The 26193-nt window shown below is 39.8% G+C and overlaps 2 protein-coding genes across 2 annotated transcripts in view; one reads left to right on the top strand and one right to left on the bottom strand.

Annotated features, from left to right (window-relative positions):
* LOC148540359 (dual oxidase 1-like) overlaps positions 1–18507 on the bottom strand; it is an 86694-nt gene extending 68187 nt beyond the window's left edge. Inside the window, exons 1-3 of the mRNA XM_088445741.1 lie at positions 18431–18507; positions 5150–5210; positions 1260–1343 (exon numbers count right to left, since the gene is read on the bottom strand). Of these exons, the coding sequence (XP_088301867.1) occupies positions 1260–1343; positions 5150–5195 (130 nt within the window). The 5' untranslated portion in view covers positions 5196–5210; positions 18431–18507. The remainder of the gene's footprint in view (positions 1–1259; positions 1344–5149; positions 5211–18430) is intronic.
* A 222-nt stretch (positions 18508–18729) lies between these two features.
* Positions 18730–26193, top strand: part of DUOXA2 (dual oxidase maturation factor 2) — a 30695-nt gene continuing 23231 nt past the window's right edge. Inside the window, exons 1-2 of the mRNA XM_088445742.1 lie at positions 18730–18804; positions 25625–25797. Of these exons, the coding sequence (XP_088301868.1) occupies positions 25651–25797 (147 nt within the window). The 5' untranslated portion in view covers positions 18730–18804; positions 25625–25650. The remainder of the gene's footprint in view (positions 18805–25624; positions 25798–26193) is intronic.

The following is a 26193-nucleotide window of genomic DNA, read 5'->3' as shown; positions in this document are numbered from 1 at the left end:
ATTTTTATACACAATTGATTTCAAATTGCACGATTGCTGCAATCAATTGCTGATGTATGGGGGCCTTAAGTCTAAGGTGCCAAAGATACAACGTGTCTCTAGACACACAGAGGGCTCTCCTGCTGCAAGCAAGGACACAGTGGCTAATTTATGCATGCCCTGAAAACAGTGTTTAAACTATCAGACACACCTGCGTTTGTTTAATCTCCCTCGTTTGCATCCCCAAATGTTCACTACTTGTCACTCACTTTGCAAGTGAATCCTCCGTACAAGTGCAATCATGGGGCTATTTATGATTGTACATACAGTATGATTCTGGGTTCCACTATAATATGTTACTTAATGTAGCACAATACAGTGCAGTACAGAAACTAGGGGATCTGCTTGCAATTGCATACAGTATTTATAAGTGTGTGGAATTGTTTCGTTGTTAACACTGATCAGAGAACATATACACTATTTAGCCAACATTGGAATAGGCAGATAAAGCAGAAATTAAACATTTGTTTTTCTTTTTAAATTACAAGTAAAGTAACCATTAAGCATGCATGTGTGTCTTTTTCTTAGCTGACCTCTGACAAATACTGGACCTCCTTTTCAAAATCTCTCTTGAGGTTGCCAGTCACACAAAGGGGTAGACATAATACTCTGTGAGTTGCAGGCAGGAGTGAAAGGCTGGTTTTGACTTTAACTATTACTACTTTAAATCACTTTAAATTGCCAAAATCTTGCAGCTGTCCATAGCTTGTAGACTATTACATTTATCCAAAAGGCTCACAGCTCCACGGCATGTCATGTGAAGGCAGGTGGGAGGAGGAAAAGGATCTTTACAGTGTAATAGTCACAGTTTTGCTGTATTGTAATTTCCTTTCTAATATATATGACTTCAGAGAATAGTAATGTTTTACTTATGTTGATTTATTATGTTATATAAATTTTATATTTTTTCACTTATGATAGTAATGAATGTATTGCATACAGTTATGATAATTTACTTAATCAGAGCCATGGAGACATAGGGCGGGCCTGGGTCTAGATAAGGAGGGGGCATGTCCAAATTAGGGAGACGTGGCCATGCCCCCCCCCAAAAAAAGCAGCTAAAAATACTATGCATTGCACTGTGCACTGCGAAAGGGGCGATCGCCCCACTCAGCAGCTGGCCTGGAATGGATCACCACCAGGCCCTCGACCAAACCTGGGCAATTAGCATTGGCTCCCCTCCCCTCTCAGTGTCCCTTGACTTAATTACTATGTCTTACCTTTGGCACCCATATTGTGATGTGCCAGATTATTGTACCAGCCATCATAACGTTGTACCTCCCAGTTAACAGTTAATTGTGCATCTGTTAAAACAAATAATGTAATAATTTTAAGTTATTAAATAATTTGCAGCATTCTCTTAATATTCATTAAATTATAGTTATGTCTATATAAAGAATTAGACTTTTTGCCTCCTGTACAGTATTTTTGTATTCAATTCAACAAACAATATTTAGTAAACTGTAAAGAGCAGCATATATAATACATTAAAGTAAAGTGAGTCGGGAAATCCCCTTAAGACAAAGAATCAACATAACTGTTGAGTTGTTGTCCAAAGATCAATATATTTCTGAAAGCATTATATACAGTCTGTTGTCTGCAAGACTGATATATGTACATTCAATGTGTATTTTGAATGACTGTTGAGGCAAGGAAGAGAAATATGAATGCAATAACTATTTGCACGTAAGGGTTTGTCACAGTGGCGTAACTATAAATTTTGCTCCCCTCAGCCAGAAATTTTTCTGGCGCCCCCCATTCCCCTCCCCTTGACCCCACTTCTGACTGTCTTCACCAGTGTCTCTCCCCTGCTGCCAAACCCCTCGGCCACTGTCGTGTTCGCTGTCCCCGCTGTGGGTATTCTCCGGTGCACAATTCAAGCCCCTGGCCTCCTGTGCAGCCAAGTCCGGTCACTCAATCTCCTCCGCCGGCTAGTCTCTGATGGTGCCAGCTTCCAGCTGCCGGCTCCCATCAAACCTGCTTCGGCTGCCGGTCAGGAGCCGGCTCCAAGGTGCAGCAGACATTCTCCCTTCCTTCTGCTTCTTTCCTGGCTCACAGTGACAGGCTGGCAGGTCTTCTCTCCCTCCGAGGCTCCCACCCCTCATGTTCCAATCCTCACTGTTGCCCCCGTGCCCCCCGTGCTGGTGCCCCCAAGTCTGTGGGGGCCATTGCTACGCCACTGGTTTGTCACCAGAAGTAAGGAAGCATTTTCCTCTGCCAAGTAATGGGGAATATACCAGTATTATATTAATACAAATCATTAAAATATAAAGAAATTTTGTTGTTTTCTTGCTACTATATTATGCAAAGTTACATATTTTATATTTTTTAAGCTTTGCAGTTGTCATGTGATTTACTGATGCAGCAATGCTGCTTTAGAGAGGAATTGCTGTATTTAACAAAGGTAAAATGACTACATTGGTAAGGAGGTAGAATAAAGAATTACAAGTTGTGTGAGGTGAAGCAACAACTACAGGAGAGACAAGGGGAGAATTGATGGGTAAGGAAGGGTCAAAGCACAGCAAAAGTGAGAGATACTGTAACATTGGGACAGGGGTGTATCTAGGGATCAAGCGCCCCTGGCAATATAATGGACTGGCGCCCCCCTATGCAGTGCCCCTGTAGTAACCCTCCAGTAGCAATCCCCCTATGCTGCATTGCCCCCATTAGTAGCCCCCCCTATACAGTGCCCCCAGTAGAGTGTCCCCCCTATACAGTGCAACACCCCTAAATTACCCCCAGTAGTGGCCACCCCTATACAGTGCCCCCAGTAGTGGCCACCCCTATGCAGTGCCCCCAGTAGTGGCCACCCCCCTAAATTGTCCCCAGTAGTGGCCACCCATATACAGAGCCCCCAGTAGCAGGCACCCCCCCGTAAAGTGCCCCCAGTAGCGGCCACCCCTTATTTCAGTGCCCCCAGTAGTGGCCACCCCTATAGAGTGCCCCCAGTAGTGGCCTCCCCTATAGAGTGCCCCCAGTAGTAGCCACCCCTATACAAAGCGGTCACCCCCTATTTCTGTGCCCCCCCTACACACACACACACAAAGAGAGAAAAAAGAAAACTTACCTGATCCTCGCTCCTGACGCGACCGCCGCTGTCCACTTAGTCCCGCCCGCTCTTCTCCTGCATGGGAGAGACATCATACGTCATGATGTCTCTCCCATCACATGCTGCAGAGGGAGCCGGAAGACGGAGCTCATTAGTGAGCTCCAGCCGGCTCCTTCCGTGGACGACGCAGCAGCTAATGAGAGTCAGGCAGACTCTCATTAGCTGGCTGCTATTACAAACACACAGCCACCACTGGCGGCTGCGTGTTTGTAAACTGTGTAGGGCAGATCGCTATCTGCCCTACACTTGTGGGGCCGAGGGACTTGTCCACCCCTTGGCTACTGGTGGCACTGCCGGGTGGCGCCCCCCCTTTGGTCGGCGCCCCTGGCGAGTGCCATCCTGGCCAATGGGTAGATACGCCCCTGCATTGGGAGAGAGGAAACCTCAGAGGAAGGACAAGGGGAGGTGTCATGATTAACTTAAAAACTTACACGATTTAGGAGATAAATGGAAAATAAATGGGGAATTGCTTAAGCAAAGGAAGACAGGATCACTACCTACAAAATATCTCAATATAGAGTGCTAATTTAATGACTCCACAGGAAATGGAGCAATATGACAGAGAAGGGCACTGATCTCCAGTTATGTATAAAGGTTTTGTTCAAAAACACGGGATTTGTTAGTGTGTAATTAGAAAAAAGAATTATTAAAAATATAAAACATGTTTACTGTTATGTACAGTATATATTTATTTTAATATGTTTCACATATGTAATATTTATGAATATATTTATCTTGGCTGTTACTGAACAGATATGTTCTTACATAATACAATAATTTGGTTGCATAAAAAGATGAATGTAAAGTAAATCATTTACATTCAATATTGTACAATACACATACAGTATGTTCACATGTTATGTTACACACAGTACAGATAACCATGCACAAGGGTCCGAAGAGAAGGCCCTGGACAGGAGAAGTTGGGCCAGGAGGAGGAAACTACCTACCAGTTGCAAAATTAGGAGGTGGTGCCTCAGGTACAGGAGGCAGGACAGGTGGGTCAAAAGGTGGACATCCAAAGTTGGGGTGTAAATATTGTAAATTAACTATAATACAAAACAAAAATTTGCAGCATGCACTAGCGTTCATGGGCATGGTGGCACTTGCAATTATACAAGCCCCAGTATGCCTAATCACTCAATAGCTGCCAGATGTTTCTGGGGCTCACAGTATGCATAAACATACTTAAGGTATGGAACAGTATAACCCATTACCCTGCCACCAACCAGTGAGGAGAGCGAGGGGGAGCTCCAGTACTATTTACTATGTGGCTAATTTACCCAGTGATTTTGCACAGGGAATTCTGTCTCGGGGACCTCACATTTCAGGACTCCCTCTTATAGCATGACTAGTCCAGCCTTGCATAGAATAATAGAATAGCGACAGGTGCCACTTATACAATGTAATCCTGGTCCAACTGCATTTGCAGTATCCAACTCCGGCTTTAACAATGGTGCTTGTTATTGATATGGGAAATCATGTTTTCCATTTTATTCTATGTTTGTTCTTTTACAGAGTTTCCTAGTGGTAAATCTAGCACTACTGCATGAGCTGCCACAAAATGTTGCTACATGTTCATAAAAGTGTAATTGAGACTTAACACTTTGGAAAAGCTTTGCCATGCAATGCAATATATTCCCAGGAATTGCCATGGCACGTTATATGAATGGTAGCGTGCCATGCTGGGTGTCAACTTAAGACTTTATACATCTGCAATCTTAATATGCAGAGTTGTTCCTGTAATGAGGCAGCTGTCTCAGCAAGCAAGTTTTGTTTTTATTTTTTTTTTGGGGGGGGGGAATGAGGGTAATCTATTTTAAAAAAGATATATTGTTGGTTGATCTAGTAATGCATGAAAATTACAATAGTTGTCTAAAATTGTAAAAGAATAATGCATATCAAATGTGCATAGTAGTTTGTATAAGTCATTGACACATATTGTAACAGAATACAAATTAGTAAAAGATAAACGATCCCTTTCTTGTTAAATGTACCTACCCATACACACAATTGCCAAGAAGAGCAAGAAGAATTTCCAAGTCATAATTGTTGACTGCGCCTTGGGATGAAAACAGATAATAAAATATAATAAAATAACATGTAATACAGTACAACAAAAGAACTGGAATATACAGTGATAACATGTTTATAGTAGAGCATGGGTCATTTATCATTCATTTCTTCTTTTTATACCCTCCCTTAAAGCATATGTACCTACACTCTGTAACCCAAAAACCTTTTCTCTGTGGTAGTACAATAAAACAATGCTCATTGATAAATATTGCTGCAGGAACTACTAGCTGTTTTCGGGTCTGACAATTTCTCAACCATTCTGTCCAGAGATCAAGAACAGGAAGTTCTATAATGTTTCTGTAGGTTTAAATAAACCTACATGATAAATGATGAAATTATATTGCTATGGAAGTTAAGGTTTTCCCCTCTATTAACACACAACTGACATCAAGTGTATTTGTAATGTTTATCTTCCCCAACTCTCTGGTGATAAACTAAACTGGTAAACTTCTGTTTCTAGTTCAATGTTTTCTTGACCAAGTCAAAATACAGTATAATGATAAACATTTTAGTTATTATAAATCTACCCAAAAATATTTACACATTATTGTCAAAGTTTGAGAATTGTACACAATGTAGCCACAACGGTTTGCTTTATTGCAATTTGCTTTTTCTTATTGATTTCAGAGAATAATAATAATTTATCTATGTTGATTTATTTAATGTTTTTTTTTTACATCACATGCTACTGTGGAGCTGAATCAGATGGAGATGGAGGTGCGGCCATGGTTGCGTCTATTGGCGGTCACCCATCTAAGACTTTATGCAAATGCCCTTCCTTGGTGTACATCCATGCGTCCGAATGTGCAAGGCTCTTCTCTATGGCGCTGCTTTACCGATTGAAATGTTTTTAGATGCACCATCGGTTGCACCATAGAAACTTGCTTCAGCCCTATGGCAGTTGCAGTTTCTCCATCCAAGTATGGTCTTCTGTGTGAGCAGTCGAGCATCTGTGTATGCAACCAATTTCACCAACATACCTGCAACACTCCCATAAAACAACCATAAGAAGGACCATCTCCATTACAATCACAACACATCCTTTATACATACTGTAGAATCTGTGTAACACTTGGGTCACAGGAGTTTTTAGGTGTTTTCGTGCACGGGCAGTAGCAAAAAATCACTCAACTATGTGAACTTCAGCATTGTATGTTCTCTGAATCATGCCCTGTATGTTTTTCTCTGTTTATATGGATGCATTAGACTAGAATATCTGGACAGGGGACACTGTTTTGTACATGGTCATTGCTTTTATATTATCATAAGCAAATATTCTATTTTGATGCTAAAGGTTGTTATTGTCATTTGTGCCTTACTATAATACTTTTCTTTAGATCTACACTGAAATCAATATATAAATATTATGCATTATTTGTATAACTATTACCTAAAATGTATTTGTTGCACTCTTTGTTTATCTAATTGCAGCAAGATATATATTTTCTACGTAGCTGCTTTTGTTCACACAGTATGATTTTTAGTGTTGTTGTAGAACACTTGGCTGTTAGAATTTTTTTATTATTATGTATGAATGCTGCTTTGATATCTATATATTTTTTAGCCTTATATGTGTCTTTAGAGTCACAAAGAGCATATTGTTGTTGCTACAGATCTACACTAAAATTTACATGAGCAAACATTACCTTATAACATTTAAAGATGTGGTATATATAAAAATTAAGCTGTCAGAGAGTGCTTAATGTGCATCAAAATAACATTTGTTACAGTAATACTCTGTGTTGTAGGGTGTCCAAAAAATAATGTAAGTGTAACCCTGGCTTACATATACTTTATGTTCAGTAATGCAAATGAAGAGGTACTTTTACTCCTCCAGTGTAGTCCTCAACTTTCTCGTTAATGGACAGTACCTCCACCCAAGCCTTGTACTTTGTTGGTAATCCATCAGAGGTTAGCATTGGGTTACTCCTATACCTTTTATTTAGATTGTTAAAAGACACTTCCCTTTCGTCTCTGTTCAATATCCCAAGTAAGGTGACACTAATACACCAGATTGACCAAAGATTGATTAAAGCTTTAAATATTTAGGTATTGCTCAGGAAAACATCCAATTTGGATGTTCCAGTAGGGTTATTTCTATCTATACAAAATTCATTAATACTAATATTAATACTAATATATTAATACTTGGTCACTTCAAATAATAGATCCCCTTAGCTCATTCCTTCTCAATTGCAATAAAATAGAACACTTGTTATTTAAATGACCCCTATCCTACTTCCACTCCCCCTTTTATAATAGAAGGGAAACAATTGCCTCCTTACCACTGCTAACACCTAACCATTTACCTTAAACTTACAACTCCCTATAGTATAAAACTATTACTCTTCCTGTTTTTTCCTCCCCCAGTAAGAGTCTTAGTGGTAAATTTACTAAAGTGAGAGTTTTGGAAGTGGAAATGTTTCCCATAGCAACTAATCAGATTCTAGCTATTATGTTCTGGAAGGTGCTAGATAAATGTTAATTAGAATCTGATTGGTTGCTATGGGCAACATCTCCACTTATAAAAACTCTCACTTTAGTAAATATACCCCTTACTCTTCTTAGTTCCTCACAATCACTCCAGTAACTAACATTCATACCATACCGTTATTAATATATTTTGGATACTCTTAATTATTACTCAAGTTTATCAATACAGAATGGGTATTAACTAAAAGCTTGCTTAGTTTGTTTGCAGCTGCCCCAAACTAGTTGGTGCACATAATAGTCTGTTGCAAACCCAGGTTTGTATGACATAAAGTACTGTAAATAAGAGGCACTCCTTAATCAGACTGGCTCTTCTAACCCTATATCAAAGTGGATGAATAGAAATGCCAACTATTAGAAATTATATTGTCATGTTACTAAGGAGTTCCCCCAGTGTGTGAGGTTACCAGGAGTAATTAGCACCACTGCCAGAATAGTGAATCACACAGTTTATTGTCACACAGAGGTTCTAATGCAGAAATCAGAAAAAAAGGCAACTATCAAGGTAAACTGAGGGCTTGCTTCAGAGATGGACGGCATTGCATAGCCGCACAAAAGCACTGTGCAATACCGCCCAACAAAATGTTAATGCAGCAGGAGGTGTCTGTATGAAATAGACACCTCCTTGCTTCACTTGCGATTCAAGTGCAGCGTCCGTAGACGCTGCCTTGGATCACCATCACAACCATCGCACAAGAGCATCTGAGTCAAAAACACTACAAAATCATATAAACAGTATGGTGGCTCTGTGAACCTGGGATTCCGATACCCAACAATAGAGTTGCATGGTCAAGTCCATTAAGGAATTTGTTTGCATTTGGGTTTAGATGACAAAATGACAACTTAAGATGGAAAGGTGAGCAAAGAAAAACACAAGAATAATAAAAACATTGTAAATGAAAAATACACCAGGCAAAAACATGCATGAGGTTTATTTAAAAGGAAAGGTTCGGTTCAAAGAGTGCAATATCCAGAGAAACATTTAAAATGTTGCATGAAGAATGTTATAACTACTACCATAAAGAGACTATCGGAAAGAAAATAACCCTCTAAGTGCAGACATGCTGTGGAAGTAAGAATTGGAAGTGGGAGGGAAGGGTGCTTTGGGTCATTGGGTAAACCAGTGGTTCCCAAACTTTCTTGAATCATGGTGTCCTATCAGCATTTTTGTCATGGCACCCATAGGCCAAAAGTCTCTTATTGACAAATTCATCCAATATTATTAAATTAGGTAAATTATGCGTAAATTTCACCTATAGGTTTCGTTGTATGGTGGTGACAGGGTTGCACTTGTTTGTCCGCATATTTTATGATTGGCAGCCACCAGCACTAGTTTTGCCAATCACATTGACCATAAATATTTAGATTCAGTGGGTGTCTCCACAGCTCACTACACTCCCGGCTCTGCCCTGCCTGGAGCTGCACTGCTGCCTTTGGGATATCCATATAAATAGAGCCAAAAAGGCAAGTGATTCCACATAGAAACTGTTAATTATATCTCAAAAAATCCAAAAACCAACATCTTAAGAAATAAAGAGCCCTCCCAAGAGATCCAAGTAAATAGTAAGGGTTGGTGGTGCTCCCTAGAGTCAGGAATACAGATAGTGTGTACAGTATGTAAGACAGAAAGTAGACTCTTTTTTTCTGGGACACGCTTATGTAAAATGACTTATGTACTGTATGTATTAAATGTAACTTTTATTTTGTTTATTAAAATACTGTATATCTCACAAAATGATCAAGAATATTAGAGAATAAAATATCAAACGTAAAGGTTTGTTTCCTTGTATATTTAATTTCTCATTTTAATTGAGGGTTTTTGAGGACTGCGGTGAGTAATATATTCATACTGCAATGAAGGAAACCTCCAAGTATCATTCAATGAAAACAAAGCAGGAAGAAATACAGCTGCAACTCTACACATTCTTTGATCACGCACTTCCTTCTTCACGTTACCATTTAGGCATTTCCATTTTGAATCATTTGCATATAGTCTCCTTGGTACAATTTCTCTTGAGCTTCGAACAGTTTCCTGAGTTTTTTCTATTACTAAATACCGTACTTTGACAATATTAGGTGTATCCCCTTAAAACAATTCTGGTGGTGAAGATTATGTGAGTTAACACATAATGTTCATAATTTTAAACGTTCAAAAGCCATTAATGAGGTTACAGTATGGTAGTTATAGGAAGACAGTGGACATCATTAGTATTTCAAGGTTAACATTTGCATTAAAGAAAAGGGGACATGTATAACTAGTGACAGTGTACCAAATTATATAGATACCATAGTGATGGGATACAGTGAATATCCCGTTGGCCACGATGCCGGTGCTGATATTACCGGTGCCAGAATCCCAACGCCTCTCACAATCCCGATGCTGGCATCCCAACCGCCAGGATACCAAAGGTATGTAGCAGGTAGGGGGGAGGGTTAAGTTTAGGGGTTATGGTTAGGCACTAGGGGGAGGGTTAGGGTTAGGCATTAAGGGTGGAAGGTTAGGTTTAGGGCGCAGGGAGGGGGAGGTTAGGTTATGTTCAGGCACTAGAGGGGGAGATTACGGTAGGGAGAGGGGGAGGGTTAGCATACCGAACAACAAGTGTCGGTATGCTAGCCCTTATCAGGATGCCAGTGTCTGGATTCTGACAGCCGGTATCCCGACTGCCGGAATTCCATACCCAACCCTGTAGTGACAGTGTACCAGATTATATACATGCCATACACATAGGTCTCCAACATATGCAGAATGCGCTGGTATGTCACCAACAGGGGTCATACATATTGTGCTTTCCCGTAACAGCAATCTCTGTACTTTTCTATCAGGATCTAATATGTCTCTGAGTACTCTCACTCACATGCTCACTACTTATTAAGGGCCTGATTCACTACGGATCACAACTGCGATTGAAATAGTGATTACACACGTGGTCTCACTGCGATACTATGCTGATTCATTGTGATCGCTATGCCGTCACAGCACTACATAAGGACGCCCACTTTACCTTACACACATCCGTAATCCTTAGCAAGACTGTGAAACCATCGGTAACATCGAATACAATCGGAGCTTCACGTACACTTGCACAAGCTCTGACCTTACTCAGGAATTGCTAACTTCATCGCACGCTATCAGTACTCAAGCTGCATATGGCATCGCAGTGGATAATTTATGCACGCCCCTGCAACGGCATTCAAATGTCCTGGCATGTCTGCGTTTCACTGACCACCCCCTGTCAACTCCCACAAACGGCACGTCCTGTCAGTCACTCTGCGATGGGCCTGCATAGTCACTACGGTCGCAGTGGCCAGTTCGTGTACGCGCACTGCAATGCATATGCATGCGCAGAACACAACAATTGTCCGTTTGAGTGTACGTAATTGAAGTTGCGATCGGTAGTGAATCAGGCCCTAAGTACACAGATGCAAGGTTACCATCACTGGACCCTGATATTTTCTCCTCTATTACACAATAATTGAATACAAGTTTGATAGCAGTATAAAATAGGAGGACATGTGTTACATACTATCTGATGTTACAAAACATTTGTTCTATGCAGATTTCATCACAATGATATACAGCTTGCCTCTATAATTCTGTATAGAGGCACATCTATGATATCTCCTTGCATACTGTATGTTAGAATTACCACACACTGGTTTATTCATGAGGTGTGATTATATATTCCCTAAGAGGTTGTGAGAATGGTACTGTGACACATTGTCATTGTCATAATATGCAAATACTGCTGATTCACAAGATGTCTTTGTCATATGTAAATTCCATTCAGGATACTTCCTTCAACCATGATTCAATTTTGTATTTGTTGGATACCTATATGTACGACAATGGTATGTATATAATCTGGTACACTGTCACTATGGTATCTATGTAATCTATATAATCTAAATAGCTGTTACTAGTTATACATGTTCCCCTTTCTTTTATGCAAATGTTACCCTTGAATTACTACTGTTGCCACATGTCTTACTATAACTAGCATACTCAAACCACATTTATGGATTTTGAACTACTGTACTATAAATATGAACATTATGTGCTCAACCATATAATCTTCACCACAAGGAGAAATGTTTTAAGGAGATACACATAATATTTTCAAACTATTTAGTAATAGAAATATACGGACAATGGGCCTGATTCAGAGCCACTCATTAGATGCGATCGCTCGCACGATGTGTATGCATATTGCGTAGGCAGTGCTGTCGCACAGCACGCCTAGTATTTCTTAAAGAGCGATCACATAGTGTATGCAGACACCCACCAGCCTGTTTTAAGACGCCCACTTGTGCACGTCATGTCCAGGAAGTGTATGCAACCATCGGTATATTGGATGCTATCACAGTGCTTGAGGTTGACCATACCCTGCCGCAAGCACTGCGAGCACTTCAGTGTAAAAACAAGAGAGGTGACGTGTACTGTGATGCTGTCTTTTAATTATGCACACCTCTAAAACGCCATTGAGATGCTCAGGCACATCTGCGTTTGCACCTCCACTCCCCTGTTTTTAATGACCAGCCCCTGTTACCACCTACATACGGCTTCCCCTGTCACACTCTGCTGGGCTGTCTATGTGCAGCGAGCCAATGCATTGTGAACTTTCGCTAAGGTATGCACATTCGCACTGCGATGCATACACATGCGCACAATGCATACACAATACATACCATCAGCAGCAGCGAGTGTATGTATCTTAGCGAGCGGATCTGAATCAGGCCCAATATACGGACATATATTTAGGATCCTAGTATCTGCCCACAATATTTTTGCCATTATACATTACTTGTTTTCATTGAATAATGCTTGAAGGTTTCTTTCATTGCAGTATGAATATATTACTCACTGCAGTCTTCTAAAAACCTCAATTAAATTGACAAATTAATATATACAAGGAAACAAACCTTTGCTTTTAATATTTTATTCTCTAATTAATATTTTTGATCATTTTGAGTGATATATTTTCATAAACTTAATAAAAGTTAATTTTTAATACATACATAAATCATTTGACATAAGAGTGCTCCAAAACAGTCTACTTTCTCTCTTACATATCCATATAAATGACGATCCACCTGAATAGGAAATTGAATGCATATGACTTACGGGGCCTCATTTACTATCGAGTTTTGTCACCAAAACGAGTGATAAATGTCACTGTGTATGATAAATGGTGCAACAGCCAATCAGCTCCCAACTGTAATTTTTCTAACAGTTGACAGTTGGGATCTGATTGGCTGGAGCACAATTTTTCATACACAGTGAAATTTATCACTCGTTTTGGTGATAAACCTCGTAAGAAAATGGGGGCCATGGTTTTTTTACTGAATAGGTGATGCGCAGTGGAACGCACATTGGAGATATGCCCAACAGCAATGAAACTGAGGTCTGAAACACAGACTGATTGCACAGATGCGGAGGTAATTATAACCATTTAACGGGTCGGGTATGGGCTCCCAGTGGTCAGAACACCGACAGCGGCATCCCTACAGAATTAGATAAGTATCCTAACCCTTGACCCTCCCACTAACCCTAACCCACCTTTCCCGCAGTCTAACCCTCCCACCCACAGCCTAACCCTAACCTCTAAACCTAACCCTTATACATACCGTCGGGATGTCAGCGTTCAGGATTCTGGAGCCGGGATTCCGACTGCTGTTGGGATTCCGGTGCAGATATTCTGACTGCCGGCATCCTGACTACTGAGATGGCGACTACATCCCCTTTAAGTAGGCATTCCTTAATGTGACTGATTACTTTCTGAGGAAGCCGCTGATTATTTACACAGAGAAACACGCTAAAGGAGCTGTTGAAAATGCCAGCTGGTGTTTTACTGATTTGGATTGGTGGAGTCCTGAGGTCCTAAGGAACCTGGAAGCACTGAATGGAGTGATCCCCCTGACAAGCTGCAGCATATGGATTTGACCAGCAGCTAAGAGGTGAATATAACTCCACACTCACCAGTGCCAATTATAAGGAATCGCCAAAGGAGTAACCAATCCATACTGGCTTGCTAAAAATGTGCAAATTTACCAATATTCAGACAGATTAAGACATTGTCACTTCAGATGTAAGTAATTGGAATTCTATATTACTAATACAACGAGGAACATCTTGAGGAATCAACCAGTTCCATTACTAACAAAACTACTATTTGGATTCTAACTTTGTATGTCGTTTGCATGGACAATTACTAAAACAATACAAAACTGCAGTAATTATTAAATGTTCTATGCTGTTATTGTATTTTTATATTAATTACACCGGCCGAGTGTTATTTTATTGTATATGAATTTTTTATAACTATATTAAAATTTTGATATGACAACCAGCACTTCTTTAATCTGTACATAGAACTGGCTAAAGGTCACAACCTTTGTAACAATCATAGGGTAACTTACAAATTTTATCTAAAAGAAGATTTTTAATGTGTGTAAATACAAACATGTAGCAGACAGATCCATTTCACTCGCAGTATTCATTTGTTGTGTAACAAATGCAATCATCATTTGGCATCAAGAAATACCTATTTATACCTATTTATTAAAGCAGAAAGCACTGCAGGTCTCGCATATGCAAAATAACAAAATAAAATTAAATAATTTGAACTTGCTCACAAAAGCATAATCTACTTGAGCGATGAGGAAAGAACCAGTCAGTGTCAGCAGATTGTTGACATAAAAAGACAATCACAGCTTATTCACTAATGCTGGTGATCATTATCTTCATTATCCACTATTTGCAGAAACCAACCCCTGACCGCCTGCATATAATATAGCTTTAACATTTTTACTCTTTCCCAGTATGGCCTACATTAGAATGTCCATCCCAACCTTGTACTACTGTACTCCTTCAGATGCAGGCCGGTGTTAGTATAACGCAGATCTACATGGGTGCATGTGAGTGTGCCGACTGCTAAGGGCACAAGCAATGCGAATTGAAGCAATATAGACAGTGAGCTACTGTATCAAATGCAGGGTTCTCCACCCTCTTTGTTCTTATCCTGCACTATCTTTGTCTATGCTACACTCCTACTCATAGTCAGTGACTCTGATCCCTTCTGACTGTCCTTTCCAGACAAGGGGTCACAGAGTGCTACTGTTATAAACTATTTCACTATCTCATTTTGTGGTATTATTATCATACGGTTTGTTTTTTGCTCCTGTATTGTCAGTTTGTTGCCTTTCATAAGGTACTGTTTATTTAAACTATTGCAATTCTTTATGTACAGCACTATGGAGACTTGGTGGTGAAATATAAATATAAGATAATAATAATAAAAATAAAAGATTTGCTATACCAACGGGCGTACAGTAGTATTCACTTTGCATTGGCTCCCGGGTCACAGCTCAGCTTAGTACTGAAAAAAGGTTTAGAGACTGTACTGTTTTTATTAGTTGATCATTTAAGACTCAGATTTCTACTGGCATTTGCATTGATTAAACCAGTGGTTCTCGAACAGTCCTTGGTACCTCAAACATTTCACGTTTACCATGTCACCCAGCAGGTGCACAGATGCTTTCATTACTCACTGACACATTTCAAAAGATCCACAGCTGTAGCTAATTATTTCACTTGTGATTCTGAGAGGAGACCTGGAAAATATGCACTGTTTGGGGTCCTGAGGACCGAGTTGCGAACTTATGGATTGAACTATTGCTAGGTCTACTAGTAATGTTTGGGATTGTTTCAGACTTTGGGCTAGATCCAATTAGGTGTGATGGGTGCGATGTGCCGTTGCAACAGCGTTAAAATGCCAGCAATGGCCCAGCACATCGCACCGATTACAGCCCAACTCACTACTGAATTTCGCCAAGCACGGCCACTGTCGCGATGAATCGCACACGTAAGTACATCGCACCTAATTGGATCGAGCCCTTTGTGTTAAAGCTATGGCTTTTTCTTAAACCCAGAGTTAAGAGTTAGGAATAGGGCTAGCAAAATAATCAGGCTAAATTAAGATTAAGAGTCAATGGGATAGATGTATTATAGCGGCACTTAACATGGCGAAGCAGGAAGCACTACCAATGAGATGTATAAACATCTCATCAGCCAGAGCGGGGGAGCGATAACTCCCCCCTCGATAGTGACAGCTACAGTGGGCCGAACGGTCAGGCGATCTGACCGTTCATACATGGCCCAGGATATCAGCGCTGTTATCTTGTAATGACATACCGCCAAACCCCCGATCATACATCGGGTAGAAGCGGTATCAGCGCACATAACGTGCGCTGATACCACTTTTGAACTTCTTACATCTCCCACAATGTCCACTCAGTCAATATAGAAGAAAAAACATCAAAGAGAAAAAAAGAACCAATGTGTAGTAAGTTTAAAAACACCAAGGGACGAATGTAATAGGGTTAGAGTATAGAAAATGTGAGCGTTTCGCAGTAAACTGTCACATTGGTGGAGTTTTATCTTCAAAATGGAAAAACATCTGGAAGAGATTTTAAATTGTGAGAGTTTTTTGAGTCTGAAAAACATGCGAGTTTGCTCTGTTGTTTTGTTCTCAGACTCTATTACATTGGCCGAGTTTAAAAGTGTGAGAAAACTCAAATTTTCTAAACTCTCACCCTATTACATTTGGCCCCAAATCTCTAATATGGAAGGCAAGTGGATTCTACTCTTCAATATGGTATAGTATGGCGTACCCCACTCACATGGATTGTGGGAATAGTTTATATATAAAGGTATCTTTAGGGTCCAACAGTACTGCAGGTGAACTCTTTAAAAGATTAGCGTACCAAACTCACATATATACATGCTAGATAAAACACATAAAGGTTTATTTTGTTATATCCTATAGCAAAACCAGCAGTGAGTTTGGGTAGGCAATCTAGGCTACCTTTTAAAGATACCTTTATAAGATGACTAACTACTATCCAGCTGTGAGTCTGGGGTACACCCAATAACACTCTACTTATCATAATATTAAAGAATGTATCATCATTTTATGTGAATTCATCTTTACACTATTAGCGCTACTGGTTGTGTCTTTTCCAATTTTTTATTTTCTGTATTGTACTGAATTGCTGGTTTTTCATGATATACCCAAGGAAATTATTAAAATGACCCTTACTCATTTATTTTGCACACCTCCTCTTTCCATATTGTATATAATGCCCATTTACTGTATATGTCATTTTATGTCATTTTATTCAATGTAATTTAATAAAGAATAAACTGCCACCAGTCATAGGTCTTAAATTACAATATATCTAAAGAATTGTCTCCAGAAACACTTTATTGTATTGTTATCAGATAAATTGATTTACATAGTGAGAAAATGTATAAAGTGTATTTTTTTTTTATCTTCAGACTACCTACAGTATTGTTATACAGACATGGTAGAAACACATTTAAAGAATGCTTAGTCCTTGGCTGGCTTAACATGATGGGGCATACAGTTGCTCAACAGCCTGGGAGCCACCTCTGACTTAATCCCTGAAAGTTGGGTAAATCTTCCTGTTTTCCACAAACATTATTACTTTACCTGAGGGTGGGGAAAAGGAATTCCTCTATCCATAACCATAAAATAAATAATAAAATAACCATACAACAAACATAAAATAACTCAAGGAATCTATTCTCAAAATACTGTATTTATATTTTTCAAAATATTAATGATTTTGAGACAAACAAATAAATAAATAAATAAATAAATAATAAATACATATGCTATTGCTATGTATTTGTACAATAACGCTTGTACAAGCGTGTGCTGGGCAGCTGTGACCTAAGAGGGAGGGGGAGCGGTGCCGGACCCGGGCCCCTGCTCGGGCCCTTCCAACAAGCACCCGGGTAATTAGTAAACGCCCCTCCCCCCTCTTGGCACCCCTGGGCGTCACTCACCTTAGTGACACCCGGTGCGGACCCATTAGAGGAGATAATAGTGCTCTGTGCGCTGGTATAAGGGGGCGCCTTGTGGATAGGGGGCATGGCACAGTTGGTGGTGGGCATGGCATTGCGTCCCGGACCCCCTGCTTTAGTCACACTGGGAGTCCGGAGATGCGGGCTGTCCTCGATGACCGGCCTGTGTGAAGTGCCAGCTGGTGCCGAGTGCTGCATGTAATAGTACAGTGCAGCACCCGGCTCCTGTCACTGAGGAGAAGTCAGCACTTTGGTGTCACCACTGGGCAGGTAACACCCAGGTGCAGCCCGCACCCCCTTATGACACCACTGCTTCAGGGCCTAATAAATAGTACTTTATAGACCACTTTTGCTCTACCTTTCTGAATACCAGAATAGTCATTGAACCCCAACAATTACGGTGCAGACTATGAAATATTCAGAGGTTAAGTGACACTTTAATTAGGTAATAAATGTTAATTAGTCCAGTGGTCTAATCAAATAAACTTATGTAATGTAGAGCTTCCCATTAATTTGCATATATAAAGTAAATCTTTCATTCATAATGTACTTGTGATATCCATTTAAATATGTTCCTCTGATTCTGGCAGATTGGTATTTCATTTGAGCACAATTATATTGTGATGAATTAATCATAGTGCATTTTTTAAATGAAAACTTCTACACAACCAGTTCTGCAATCACGAGGAGACATCATAGATTAATTTAATAGTAATGTTTTTAGTTGATAAGCACTAAAGCAAAATAATCTTAGTTCTGCAACACATCAGCAATATAGCCAATCAGTACATTATAGTATGTAGCATGATCAATGAAATGTAGCTCACCTCTTCTTGCAAGCATCAGCACTCACTTCTTGTAAATCTCAGCACAGAGTTATTACAGTCAGGCACACTGACTGAATTGTGTATGTGACATCCTAGAGGAAGTTTCTGACTTGGTAAATTCAGTAGCACTTGGGTGGGGCTTCAAACTCATTTGAATAATATCTTCTATTCTAGTCACTAGTGATCCACATAGTAAATGGTATGATGATTCATTCCTGTAATCTGTTACTGACTGCCATCCTTTTTGTTGGAAGTGGGTTATAAAACCAACAGCTAGTAGGTCCAGTAAACACTTGAGATTCCATCTGAGCTCTTCTAAACTTTTCGGCCCTGACACACACATTAAGTCAGGGTACAGGATCCGTGCTTTCAAGGTCAGTTTGTGCACTTCTTTATTAGACACAGACTTATTATATATTTTAATTATTCATATCTAGAGCTTATTGACTTAATTGTTGCTTTTTTTACAGTTTGATACTGATAAATTATTGTTTTTTTTTATTTTACAATTAAACATTGTTATAATTTTAACTTGATAAAAATACATTGACTATCTCTATCTATTATTCTATCAACTTTTTTTATTCATTAATATTTAAAAAAAGAAAGTGTGAAAAAAATATATCTGAAAGTGATAAACATATATAACATGTTTTTTTCACACTGATGCTAATTTTTTAAATATTGCACAAGGAGGCGCTAGTTTTCTAGATGTTTTTTTTTTTTTTTACTATATATATATATATATATAGTCCAAATGAGAACGGCAGCACACACCCTCGACTAAAAATCAGGGCGGGCAAGGCACATAATTAATGTGAACACAGAAACAGGACCAAGCACATCTAATTAGATGATGAAAAAGTGTTTTTTCCACATAAAATGCATAAAAATAATGTCAGTGCATCCATAATAAAGTACATATCCAAAAGGGCATAGGACAACAAGGTATATTCAATAGTATATATATATATATATATATATATATATATGTATAAAGATAGCTATAGGGTCCTCATCGATAATAGCATGGTCCTGGGTTTCATTGTTATCCAAACACCTGCACATGACTATGGGCATTACTGTTTTGAAGGACCTGGGATCATGCTATTATTGTGGAGTACCCTATGGCTATCTTTATATATATATATATATATATATATACTATATAATATACCCGGTTGTCCTATGCCCGTTTTAGACATGCACTGATGTTCTTTTGATGCACTTTATGTGGATACTACTCATTATTATCTATTCGGATGTGATGGCTCTTTTTTCTATATATATATATATATATATATATATATATATATATATATCCATAGAAAATACAGTGGCACTCACAGGGCTTTGTCAGCTACTGGTGACACAACACCTAGAACTCTGATTGTAGTCTACATTTCAGTTTATTTCAAACTTTAATTGAAACTTGTGACAAAAGTTTGAAATAAACTGAAATGCAGAAGACGTTCAGAGTACTAAGTGTTGTGTCACCTCACCAGTTTTTTTCTGGAGCTGACAAAGCCCTGTGAGTGCTACTGTATTTGCTGTGGATACTTAATTAAGTCTGGAGGCACCGAGGCATGTATATATGAGAAGAACAGAGTACCGGCTCTTCCCTATCACACACACACACATACTGTATACACAGTATAAACAAACACAATTTAAATGATTCAACTCTACATCAAGCCATGAAAGTGTATGTGTGTATCAAAATATATTGTTGTATATATTATTTTATATATAACATTTTAATATATTTTCCTCAATTGTAGCTATTAATTCTGTTATATGTTTCATTATAGTTCTTAATCTAAAAGAAATAAGAAATAATTGTCTGAATTTAACTTTAACTTTCTTTTATACAGGCTACTACCAATTGTCTTCATTCTACTTCATAGCTTAGAACAGTGTTTTAAATTAATTTGTCTTCGATATCTGATAACAGATTACACTATTATTATTGTTTGTATATGGTGATTGTAATAATATCAATCAACAATCATGTATTACAACGTGCAAGTAAACAAGAGCTGTATTATGCCAAATACCAAAAGTATTAGTTTATTAAAGGAAGTTTGTTTCCTGTCCTAAAGGTGCACATATTTGGCACTGAGTAATGAACTGTCTTCTTTTACAGTGTGTTTTGCAATGCCAAGTAAAGTGGGCAGTCTGAGCGGCAGATGATGCAATTCTCGCTGGACTGTGTCATTGTAGCAACACCACGTGTAGTCTTGGCATTGTAAAGCAGGGAGGGACAGGGCCACAATGTCGCAATTGCACCATTGTGCCCCCCCCCCCCTTTGCAATGCCACACCCCCACACACATCCTACTGTGCCCACCTGGCTACCCTCTCCAGAAAGTTGCCAATAATAAGTATAGGTTAGGTTTATGGTAACATGGTTTTTATTATATCATTTTTGTCTAATTTAATAAGACAGATAAGCAATGTACAAGCATATCCCACAACATATGGGAGTATAGGAGAGGGACCTCGTGTGTGTGCCGAAGGCATGCCCCTAAAAAGAGGGCATGGCCTTACAGGAAATACGGTATATATCACTTCCTGCCAATGTTGTGTTTCTCTGGGGATAGGCCAGCTGCTCCCTGAGCACCTTGGCTGTCCCCAGGCTTATCCCCTGCACTGGTTAGATGTTGTGCAAAGCAGTGGTGATAGAGACCTTCCCTTCTCCAACCAGACAGTGTGGCCCATGGGTGGGACGGTGGGACAGTACCCGAAAATCAGGACTGTCCTACCAAAAACAGGACGGTTGGTCATACTTGCCTACTCTCCTGGAAGGTGCTGGAGACTCCCAATTTTTCGGACACTCCCCTGCACCCCAGGAAGAGTGGCGGATCTCCCGCATCCTGTCCATTTATTTACCAACATTTGGCCTCATTAGGGAATCTACTTATTAATTATTGTCGTACATCCTAAAAAATCATTACTTATCGCTGCATAATGTGACGAGTCGCCTAGAACGCTTTTCAGAGCTTATTTTCAGGGTTGTGCTGTCCCTGCAAATGCAAAAACCTGTTACTTATTGCACTGCCCACAGCACAGAATGTTTACATTGCCGGACTCTATCTTGGCAGTGTTCCTGAGTATACGTGACTTTGCGCTATAACAGCCTGACGGAATGGAGGATGTGAAGATGGCATTAGCTGTCAGAGACATGCTCTGAAAAGCTTTCAAAACGTGATAATTTGCACAACTGCAGTGTTCTCATACACGGTATGGGTTCAGCAGTATGCAGCAATTACAACAAGAACAACATATCATTGAAATATCATAAATAGGTACAAAGCTTACATTTTGCGGCACAAACTTACTATAAATGAAAAAACTGCACATAAAATTGCATTCTTATGTTGCATATTTGTTGCTCAAAATACAATGTAAGAATACAGCTGCATTGTTACTTGTTATTGATGATTGCCATTTAAAGTGTATACATAAAGATAATCAATACATTTTTAAGAATAATAAATAATTATATTAAGAAAATAATGTGCACCTCCCACAATTGAAACCAGCAGCAGTGCTTATTGATTACCTGGACTGATTACCTCTAATATTAGGGGACAAACAGATTGCGCTTCCCAAACAAACTTTACAACTAGCACAGAGACATGTTGCCCCTGTAACAGCAGAAAACAGCCCCAACCTGTTCAGCATGGGCCTGAAATCCCTAAAATAACTAGCCCCGTGCTGATTATGGGACTCATCCCAAACCCCCAATCCAATGCGGTTAGCGTATAAATCAAAATTATAAAAAAAAAATACATAAAAAATATTTACTATGTGGAACTACAAGTACCATCTGGAAATGGCTGTGTAGCATGCTTGCACTTACAGATGACCAAGTACTAGTACAGTATGTCTGACAGTCATGGTTATGTTGGTACTAAAGGTTCTACAAATGCCAGTGTATGGCTTCCAAGGATTGCTTGGACTTAAATGCAGAAAACTAAAGTATTTCTAATTTTAGCACTTTACCCCAGCTCCTACCAGTCACAAAGGATAGGATGAGCTCCAGTGCTTTTCACCATAGGGGGGCAGGACTGTACAGTATTTTTGTTTGTGGGCCCGATTTTCTGAGACAATTGAGCCCCATGCTGACCAGAAGAAAACAATGCTTAGACTTCCTGTTACAATGTGACAAGCCGAGCTTGGTGTAGCTAGCTGCTGATAGTGACTTTTGCACAGGGACCCCACATGATATGCCTCCCCGATAACTAGCCCACTCTGAGTTATGGTGAATTTTTAGAGGGACTATTTTTATGTTATAATTTATTTATTTTTAATTGTTTTATCAGTAATGGCTAGCGGGTGATCACATGCATGCCCAATGAAACATAATTAAACAGAATTTCATGCTTGAGAGTAGTCTAGATCAGACCCATTGTATTTAGGTGTAAATATGCACTAGGCCAGCAGCAGAAGTGTAGCCAGGTGTGATGGTGAGGTTGATGACCAGCGATGTTTCTCCATCCTTTACTCTGTCTCCTGCTCTATTTTCTGAACTGCACAAAGACCTGCACATGCATAATGAAGCTCCATTTTAGCTTCCAGGACCATGACTTGCTTCAGTGAATCATGACTATGCAGTTCCATAAAAATATGCACATAGCCAGGGAATACAATTTTAGGACACCACAGTGGTAGTTGTGAGATTTCTTTATGCATTGCCACAAATTGGTATTTAACATGCATTATCAGCAGCTGCGGATTTTACCTTGAGGCCGCAGGGCTGCATACCCCTCAGTAAAAATCTGCCACTGCGAGTCCACAATATTAGTGAGCTCCAGTGCCAGTCATCACACCCCTTCGTTCCCGCACCCGCTCTCCCCGTTCAGTTTCCACACACACCCACTGCCGCGTGAGCACGACTGCCGAGTCCTTGGTACAGGACAGACATAGTATGGAGCAGGAGACAGTCTCCCTGTGTAGACCTGCCCTGCAAGGAGGAGCTTGTTGTGTAGTGGCTTCCTATTGGAAGTTTTTACTGCTAAGCTTACACAGGGCTGGCAGTACTGGGAAGGAACGTCCCCCTGGCACTGCAAGTCCAGAGTGTGATTAGGAGCAATCATCTTCCAGCAGGAAGTCATTCTGTATAGAATCGCCTGCCATAACGTGCTTCTAAGGACTCTGGGCCTGACTCAGCATGGATCGCAGTTGCTAATACGCATGTAATCATCCGATTGTTGCGTTCTGCGCATGCATATGCAATCGGGATTACGATGAAGGCTATCAAGATCCATCGCAGAGTGATTGACAGGAAGTGCCATTTGGGGGTGATGACAGGGGGTGGTCGGGCGAACACAGGCGTGCCAGAGCATTTCAACACCGTTGCAGGGGCATGCATACATTATCCACTGCTTCAGCCTACGCAGCCAGAGGTCTGATAGCGTGCATGGTTGTTAGCAATTTCTGAGTGAGGTCTGGGCTTGTGCAAGTGTGCGTATGGGTCCGATGTTACCGATTATTTTGCTATATTGCTAAAGTATATGGATGTGAGTAAGGGGAAGTGGGCATCCTTATGTTAGGCTGCGATCGCAATGTGAATGCAAACATTTGCATACCACCACTGATATTAGCAACTGCGTTGCGTGCGTATTAACAGAATAGCAATCCAAGCTGAATCAGATAGGCACTAAAAAAGTGCTTGAAAAAATTTGTATAATCTACAAATCATCTGTCTTTTTTGTTAAGCCACTTTTAAGTTTCTAAGGGTTTTTTTACCTATAAAATGTGTTTAGTGTTTGAATCTTTATGTTATGGGTTGCAAATTGCAACCCAGTGGTGGATTTTACCTAGGGTCTGCTGGGCTACAGCTCCACTATAAAATCCATCACCTCCAGTAAACCCCTAGTCCTCCAGTCCGTGCACTGGCAGACTTCATATTGGAAGCCTTTTGTTTCTAAACGCACATAAGACTGTCAGTCCCAGGGGGAGGTGTTTTTCCAATGGGAAGCCACTTTGGCCTCTATAACACCAGCTTTATCTGGCTTTTCATCCACCAGCGCCAACGTGTAGCCTGGATAGCCCCCCTGACTGAAAAAGGTAGGAGCTGCCAGTGATTGTAAGTTATGATGAGTACACTAATGGTGTTTCCACCTCATAGTCCATACAGCTTTTTAAGTAGCCATTTCTCATTAAAAAGATGTTACCACTGGTTGACACACAAGACCATTGCTGTAGAATATTAGAAAGGTGGTTAGAACATTCTGCAGGATGGCATCACAAAACTGGGTGCTGTGACCATCCACCTTGTAGAGCAGGGGTTCCCAACCATGGTCCTCAAGGCACACTAGCAGTCCAGGTTTTAAAGATAGCCATACTTGAGCACAGGTGTCTTAATTATTACCTCAATTATTTTGATTTAACCATGTGCTCAAGCATGGATAGCACTAAAACCTGGACTGTTAGTGTGCCTTGAGGACTGAGGTGCGGAATCACTGATGTAGAGACATTTCCTCCGTACATACTGTCAGTACCTTTTTATATCTATGACTAGAGGAAAAGAAAACAATATGGGGCTGTTGGTTGAGCATTTCTATAGTGTTTTTTCATTGTGTATGCTACGGAACTGGGTGTATGCAGGTAAGGGCGATAGAGTAGAGTCATACATATGTCAGTCACATCTCCAATAGTGACTGAAGGGGCATCGCTGTCCTATAATGGGGAGATTTCATACAGGTAAAGCTCTGTGAGGGAGTGTGATGTAATTTTGGGCTGTGCAGAGATGTGCACCTGTTTTCAGATGGGTCTTTTGCACCAAGTACAGGCTGGTGCAGGTGTGCCCCAATGACGAACAAGGGGTTATTGAGTGTGTAAAAACCACTGTATCAGTACCATTGGTCATATATGTGTGAGAGATGGGGTGAAGAAGTGTCTATTGTCTAATAAATCATGTTTTCCCTACCCTTTACAACTACCTAACCAAAACAAATATCTAAATATATCATTTGATATTCAAGGGAATGCTGCCATCTTTGAGTAATCCTGTTTAACGTTTCAGTATAAGGTTCACATTATTGTAGAGTGAGCAATGTAAACACTCCCTGGATATTTTTAGAGTTTTAATAGTGTAATATTGGCATAACAGTACAGGATATGAATTGTTTATCATAATATGTGTCAGTCCCATAAATGTATCTTGTAATTACATTTATTTTTTCAGGTAAAATTGTTTCCTGGATAATAAACATGACTTTCTATGACGGTGTGTTCCCCTTCTACCCACATGCAAGACGGACTTGGATCTTTTGTGTGGATTACATTATCGTTATCATTGTCTTTTTGGTGTTTGCCCTTGCTTTTATTCTCATAATTCCTGGAATAAGAGGCAGAGTGGTGAGTTAGTAATGAATCTCCTAATCCCTCATTTCTTTCTCTGTGCAAGACATACTATAGTATGTACTGATTACTGTGAGCAGAATATAGCTAATGGAATAAAATAAATATTATTATAATGTAGCGTTGGACAGGTAAGCATAGTAAGGGCGTGTTCAAGTAAATACATCTCAATAAGACATTGATGCATATTCAGATACACTTTTCAGGAGGCATATCAGTTATAGGCAGTGATGGATTAGTGTAATGATATGAACTGATGATGACTGTCAGTTACTGGATGGGGAGTTGGACATGTTATATTAGAGGTTTGTTTTAGGTCTTATTGAAGCCTAATAGTGAATGCCTATTTAGCAAGCAATTAAAGAAAAGAACAAATCACAGGTATTAGTGATG

The sequence above is a fragment of the Taudactylus pleione genome, unplaced genomic scaffold, assembly GCF_031769625.1.
Source record: "Taudactylus pleione unplaced genomic scaffold, aTauple2 ptg000019l, whole genome shotgun sequence".
Classification (NCBI taxonomy): domain Eukaryota; kingdom Metazoa; phylum Chordata; class Amphibia; order Anura; family Myobatrachidae; genus Taudactylus; species Taudactylus pleione.
Note: the sequence above shows the minus strand (reverse complement) of the source record. Positions and strands in the feature narration are given on the sequence as shown.